Source organism: Microtus ochrogaster, linkage group LG4 (genome assembly GCF_000317375.1).
Source record: "Microtus ochrogaster isolate Prairie Vole_2 linkage group LG4, MicOch1.0, whole genome shotgun sequence".
Taxonomy (NCBI): Eukaryota; Metazoa; Chordata; class Mammalia; order Rodentia; family Cricetidae; genus Microtus; species Microtus ochrogaster.
The window spans coordinates 26118744-26126404 of NC_022030.1; the positions used below are offsets into that span (position 1 = coordinate 26118744).

Sequence of the window (7661 nt, forward strand, 5' to 3'; positions counted from 1 at the left end):
AGAAGTCAGGTGTAAGTCTGATAGGTTTACCTTTATAAGTAACTTGGCCTTTTTCCTTTGCAGCTCTTAATATTCTTTCTTTAATCTGTAAGCTTTGTGTTTTGATTATTATATGGCGAGGGGATTTTTTTTTTATCCAGCCAATTCAGTGTTCGTTATGCTTCTTGAATCTTCATAGGTATATCTATCTTTAGGTTGGGAAAGTTTTCTTTTATAATTTTATTAAATATATTTTCTGGACTGTTGAGCTGTACTTTACCTTCTTCTACTCCTATTAGTCTTAGGTTTGGTCTTTTTATTGTGTCCCATATTTCCTGAATGTTTTGTGATGAGAGTTTGTTGGACTTGCTGTTTTCTTTGATCAGTGTGTTTATTTTCTCTATGGTATCTTCAGAATCTGAGATTTTTTTCTTCTATCTCTTGTATTTTGTTGGTTATCCTTGTTTCTGTAGTCTTTATTCATTTACCTAGATTTTCCATGTCCAGCCGGCCCTCTGTTTGTGTTTTCTTCTTTGACTCCATTTCAGTTTTCAAGTCATGAACTGTTTCCATTGTCTGCTTGATTGTTTTTCCTTGGTTTCCTAGGGTATCATTCACTGATTTATTCAATTCTTCAAACTTTCTGTTATACTTCTCATCCATTTCTATAAGGGCATTTTTTACATGCTGTTTAAGGGCGTCAATCACTTTCATAAAGTCAATTCTTTCTACTTCTTCTTGATTAATGTGTTCATGTCCTCCCGTTGTGAGGTCGCTGGGTTCTGGTGGTTTCATGTTGTTTTTCAGATTGTTGGGTAAATTCTTGCATTGGCACCTGCCCATCTCTTCCTCCGAATGCTCCCCTATGGATCTTCTTTTATAGGATCAGGTCTCCTTGCCTACTGATGTACCTTCCCAGTGGTGGCACTCCCCAGTGATGGCTCTCCTGGTGCTCCAGTGATGTCTCTCCTGGTGTCGAGATCAGATCTCCGTGCTGTCTGGGTAGCTTGTAAACAAAGTGCCTACCTTGCTTGCTGCAGGCAGGCTATTGAAACAAAGGAACTCCCGCCCACCTGGTTGCCCTCAGGATTCGGTCCCAGCACCCAGACACGCTGAGCTGGTTGATGTTATGTGCCCAAAGAGGGAAGGGAGGCAGAAGGGGGGAGGGTTCTGGATGCAAGCTGGGTGGGATAGGAAGAGAGAGACAGTATGCGGGGAGTATAGGCCCTGCAGGAAGCCCAGGAAGTATATGGGGGATGAGGAACGTCTGAGTTCCGTGTCCCCGGCTGCTGCCACAGGTCAGAAACTCACCCCAATGATCTGTTGATGGCGATATTAATTTGTTTTTTTTTCCTTTGGGGTTTGCTGCTGTGAGATCATCAGTTGTCTGTGTTTTTGTTGATATAGCCAACTTGGGTTGGAGTTTTCCTTCTAGTACTTTTTGTAGGGCTGGGTTTGTGGCTAGGTATTGGTTAAATTTGGTTTTGTCATGGAATATCTTTTTTTGTCCTTCTATGATGATTGAAAGTTTTGCTGGATATAGTAGTCTGGGCTGGCATCTGTGGTCTCTTAATATCTGTGTAATGCTTGACCACAACCTTCTGGCTTTCATTGTCTCAAATGAAAAGTCAGGTGTAACTTTAATAGGTCTGTCTTTGTATGTGACTTGGCCTTTTTCCTTTGCAGCTCTTAATATTATATTCTTTCTTTATTCTGTATATTTAGTGTTTTGATTATTATGTGGTGAGGGGACTTTTTTTTTTTTGATCCAGTCTATTTGGTGTTCTGTAAGCTTCTTCATAGGAATATCTTTCTTTAGGTTGGGAAAGTTTTCTTCTATGATTTTGTTAAATATATTTTCTTTGCTTTTGAGTTGAACTTCTATATTTATTATTCTTAGGTTTGGTCTTTTCATCGTGTCCCATATTTCCTGGGTATTTTGGGTTAAGCTTTTGTTAGATTTAATGTTTTCTTTGCCTGGTGAGTCTATTTCCTCTATTGTATTTCAGCGCTTGATTCTCTCTTCCATCTCTTGTATTCTGCTGTTTATGTTTGCATTTGTGTTTCTTGATCATTTTCTCATCATTTCTGTTTCTATAATTCCCTTGGCTTGTGTTTTCTTTATTGCCTCTATTTCAATTTTCTTTTTTTCTTTTTTTCTTTTTTTCATTTATTCATTAAAGATTTCTGCCTCCTCCCCGCCACCACCTCCCATTTCCCTCCCCCTCCCCCAATCAAGTCCTCCTCCCTCGTCAGCCCTAAGAGCAGTCAGGGTCCCTGCCTTTGTGGGAAGTCCAAGGACCACCCACCTCCATCCAGGTCTAGTAAGGTGAGCATCCAAACTGCCTAGGCTCCCACAAAGCCAGTACGTGCAGTAGGATCAAAAACCCATTGCCATTGTTCTTGAGTTCTCAGTAGTCCTCATTGTCCTCTATGTTCAGCGAGTCCGGTTTTATCCCATGCTTTTTCAGACCCAGGCCAGCTGGCCTTGGTGAGTTCCCGATAGAACATCCCCATTGTCACAGTGTGTGGGTGCACCCCTCGCAGTCCTGAGTTCCTTGCTCATGCTCTCTCTCCTTCTGCTCCTGATTTGGACCTTGAGATTTCAGTCCGGTGCTCCAATGTGGTTCCCTGTCTCTGTCTCCTTTCATCGCCTGATGAAGGCTAATATTCAGGAGGATGCCTATATGTTTTTCTTTGGGTTCACCTTCTTATTTAGCTTCTCTAGGATCACGAATTATAGGCTCAATGTCCTTTCTTTATGGCTAGAAACCAAATATGAGTGAGTACATCCCATGTTCCTCTGGGTTGCCTTTTTGTCTTAGTGACAGTGTCCTTTGCTTTACAGAAGCTTCTCAGTCTCAGGAGGTCCCATTTATTCAATGATGCCCTTAATGTCTGTGGTGCTGGGGTTATACGTAGGAAGTGGTCTCCTGTGCCCCTCTATTTAAATTTTCAAGTCTTGAATAGTTTCTTTTTTATGTTTGATTTCTTTTTCTTGGTTTTCTTTACGGGATTTGCTGATGTCTTCCAATTTTTTTGTTTGTCTTTTTCTCCATTTCTTTGAGGGAATTTCTCATTTCCTCCTTAAGAGTCTCAAACATTCTCCTGAAGTTATTTTTTAGGTCATTTTCTTTTGCTTCATCTTTATTTGGTTGTTCAATGTTTGCTGTTGTAGGATTTCTAGATTTTTACTGGTGTTGTGTTCTTCATTGTGGTGTTGCATGTGTTCTTACCTTTTCTATTCATCTTTTCCTCTAATTGGTATGGTTGGGGCTGTCTGAGCCTCTGGTGATTAATCTTCTAGGTGCCAATGGATCCAAGGCTCAGATGGTTGTTCCTCGTGGAACAGTCAGTGTCAGGAGTCTAGTTATCCCATTGGTCACGCCGTGTTCCTGGAGGTTGCTCCGTGCTCCTGGAGTTTGCTCCACTCCTGTGGAGTTTGCTGTTTCAGGCCTTTTCTGGTCTAGGTTGCTGGCTCAGACCTGTTTTTCTAAATGCCCTTGGTCTGGATCTGTTCCTGCGGAGGTCCCTGGCTTGGGGTTGGTCCTGCAAAGGTCTCTGGCTCCTATCGTCTCCGTTGGAGGTCCCAGACTTGGCTGCACCTGGACCCGCAGAGGACTTGGCTCAGGCCTACTTCATCTGAGCTCCCAAACTCAGGCCTGGACTAGCAGAGGTTTCTGATTCTTGCCTACTCCCTTGGAGGACCCAGACCCATGCAGGACAAGGTCCTGGCTCAGGCCTAGTTCCTCAGATCTGCAGGGGGTACTGGCTCAGGTCTACTCCCTTGAAGGTCACAGATTCACACCTGAACCTGCATTGGTCTCTGGCTCTGGCTCTGGCTCTGGCCCACTTGCTCAGCGCTTGCCCCCCTGTACCTGTTTCTGTGGAGTTCGCTGTCTCAGGTCTGCTCTGGGCCAGGTTGGCTCAGATCTGCCTCCACAAATGTTCTTGGTCTTGATCCACTCCTGCTCTGTGGAGCTTGTGGTCTCAGGCCCTGGGCTAGGTCGCTGCTTCAGGCTTGTTCCAGCCTAGGTCTCTGGCCCAGTCCTGCTTCTGTAAATGTCTCTGGTCTGGATCCGCTGGAAAAGATAATTTCTAATGTAGACTGGTAGCTGTGACTCTCTTTTCTGTCTTGTAGTCTTTTCTGTATCTCTCTTTGTCATCATCATTTCAAAACCAGGAACTTTTCCTTTAGGGAGGTTGCATCCTAATAGTTTGATAGTAGCTAATGTTGGTACACAGGCATCTGTCCCATGCCATGGCCTCCACAGGCTTACACATAAGAATTCATGGCTCTCTCTTCAACTTCAGTAGGAGATGCTGTTATTTCCTGTTTATGGATAAATAGCAGTAAATTGGGCTAAAATAATCTTTTTGAAAACAGACAACTTTTCTTTTGGCAGTTTTCAAATTTCCTAATTGTTTAATTGTTCCAGTATACTTACATGGTGTCATAGATTATGAAAACAGATGAAATTTATAGTGCTGATTGCAGACAGTTTATTAGACTTTTTGGCTTCATTCTTAAATGATAGTTGGTATTTTGCATTAGAAATATATGAAAACATACAATAAAGCTATTATTTTTATTAGAATCCTAAACTGCTCTAAATTCTGCATGATATTTATCATTGGTGCATTGGGAAGTTGTTGATGACAGAGGTTTCGTTAAAAAAGAAGCAGATTTGTAACCTTTGCTAATTATTAGAGTCCGACTAACCCCACCATGCCTTATGCTTTCAAGTGCAGACTGCTAGGATGCACATGTAGTAGGCTTTCGTGAGGTGGTCTAAGCAAGTGCTGACACACCACTGGCAGTTTGTGTATGAACCACACTTTAACAGATGAGCAAGTTCCAGAGCATTCATACGTAAGCCTTTCTGTCTTGTCTCCTCATTGATAAGAGGCTAAGACGGCTACAGAGCTAGTTGCCTACTTGCTTGGGTTCCTGAGCTATCTGTATAGCAGGAATGGTGCAAATGTTGGTCAGGCAAGTAGGAGGTGACCCCTGACCCCTCCTAACTCAGCTCTTTCCTCTAGGCTCACACCAATCAGCTGCCAAGCTCCTCTCAGCAGACACCCACAGAGGTGGCCCTGTTCAGGGCTCTCACTCCCAGCACACTCAGAAGTTAGTTTTCTCTTTCTGCATTTTAAGCTTTATCTGCATTTTCTCTTTTCCTTATTTTTGTCAAAAGAACTTGAATAAGATAACTCTGATTTCTCTTTGAATATGGTGCTTGGGCTGGGAACATGTATGGCTGACATTTTATTATTATTTTAAATTAGGTGGCCTTGTGAGTTTTTTTGCCAGATGAATTATGTTTTACTTGTATTTAGTATTGAATCTTATGAGTAAAGATTTTTTTTAAAAGGACAATTCTGTAGCCTTTGATGTTTTGCTACACAGTGATGCATTTTCTCAGCTATGAATTTATTACCTGCAAGGTGGTATTCTGGTAGCAATAATACTTGCAGTTTGCATACTGTGCTGTCATTGGATACCAAGTATAAACACTCAGTTCATGGGGCTAGAAATATGGCTCAGTTGTAGAGTGCTTGCCTGCTATGTGCAAGGCCCTATGGTCAGTTTTCCTCACACCAGAAAACACAACCATGACACCCTCCCCGCAAAATAAAAACACACCAAACTAAATCAGAAACAAATTTGTGTATCATGCTGATTTATATGTAATAATTGCTTAGTTTTCAAACATTTTAAATCTCAATGTAGATTTGTCTGTAGTTTTTGGTGAGCTTGAAGGTTTAAAATGGGCCCCCAAATGATTGATTTTTAGGGGTCTAATGAAAAGTAAAATGCACATTCTCGTTGTGTTCTGATAGCACATCTAGGATCAGATCCATGGAGCTTATTCCATACAACAGCCACAGACCCCGTAGGTTAAGGCCCTGTGACTCTGCCTGCCCTCGTATGTCACTTGCAGATCCTAGGAGGCAGCCATTCTCTAGCAAACAGTGAAAGCTCGGGTGCCCCAGCTATCACCTTGGGCTTGTTATGTAATTGCAACTGTCCAGTGAGCATAGGACAAGATTCTGTTTTCTGATTTATAATTAAGGATACAATCAGAAACATCCACATGGAAAAGTTACAAGTCAAGATAGGGATATTCCAGTCTTTAGCCCTTCAGTATTGATGATTAACTTTTGCTGAAGAGTTTTTATAACCTAATCTCCAGCAAACTTGTCTAACCTCCTTAGTGGGTTAGAGGTATGACAGATCTACTCTCTGATCAGCTATTTAGTGTTTGTTTCCTTTCTGAAGTTTGAACCCAGGACTCTTGCATGGCAGGTAAGCATTCTTCCACTGAACTATGTCTCTAGCGCTACCTGGTGGTCTTTATATGACCACACTTCATCCTGCAGCTGTAAGCCCCACTCTCATGCACCTCTTTACTCTGTTCAGGAAGGCTCAGACGCTTCTTATCAGTAATGGGACTCTGAAATAGTGGGAGATTACTTATGTTTTAATGAATAAAGCTTGCAAAGCAGCCAGACTAGTCAGCCAGTGGTGGCACACACCTTTAATCCCAGCAGCCACACTAGTTAACCAGAGAGGCCGGGTGGTGCTAGTGCACGCCTTTAATACCAGCACTAAAGAGGAATATAAGACGGAAGTAGACAGGTCTCGTGCTGAGTCTCAGTCTGAGAATTCCTGGAGGCAGGGTCGCCATTTTGGACTGAGGTAGCAGTAATAGCCAGTGACTGACTGTTTTGCTTCTCTAATCTTCAGGTTGAACCCCAATATCTGTCTCTGAATTTTTATTATTTGTGCTACACTCTAACACTCAAAAACTTCCAAAGGTTTTAGGAAATTGTACTGGAAACTGGGAATAAAGAAAAAGTGTGTATGTATGTGTATACATACATATATATGTTTTATTATACCACAGTTCCTGATATACTTTAGAAGAAAAATTTTCTTTTCATTGTGTTTTACATACTATAATACAATTATTACTTATTGATAGAAATTATATGAAGTAATTTTCCCCTTTGAGCAAAGTTTAATTTATTCTTTTTTCCCCTAGGTTACTGATGAATTATTGGAAAAAATTGCATCGAGAAGTCAGAATATAATTGAAATCAACATTTCTGATTGTCGCAGTATGTCTGACACTGGCGTGTGTGTCTTAGCATTTAAGTGTCCTGGACTTCTTAGGTATACAGCCTACAGGTGTAAACAGCTTTCCGACACCTCCATCATTGCAGTTGCCTCTCACTGTCCTTTACTGCAGAAAGTTCACGTAGGCAACCAGGACAAACTTACTGATGAAGGACTCAAGCAGGTAACTAATGGCATGTATTCAGTGCTTTCACACACTAATTAAAAACCTTTTGCAGCAACAGTTTGAATGGTTGCTGCATTACAAATGACGAGCCATCTTTTCTGTGCAGTGATGACTGTTTGCTTAGGCAGGTGGTGACGGTCAGATGTTTTAATTTTGCTGTGTTCTACACCAAGTGCCTAATATCTGCGACCAACCATTTTATTAACTCCTTTTTAAATTTTAATTTTTCTTTTCTTTTCTATTTATTTATTTATTTATTTATTTATTTATTTATTTATGCATTACAAATGACGAGCCATCTTTTCTGTGCAGTGATGACTGTTTGCTTAGGCAGGTGGTGACGGTCAGATGTTTTAATTTTGCTGTGTTCTA

The 7661-nt window shown here is 41.3% G+C and overlaps 1 protein-coding gene across 1 annotated transcript in view; it reads left to right on the forward strand.

The window, feature by feature from the left end:
* The window catches only part of Fbxl17 (F-box and leucine rich repeat protein 17), a 465763-nt gene that overhangs the window by 13266 nt on the left and 444836 nt on the right, over window positions 1-7661 (forward strand). Inside the window, exon 2 of the mRNA XM_005361339.2 lies at window positions 7029-7286. Coding sequence (XP_005361396.1) covers window positions 7107-7286 — 180 coding nt within the window. The 5' untranslated portion in view covers window positions 7029-7106. The remainder of the gene's footprint in view (window positions 1-7028; window positions 7287-7661) is intronic.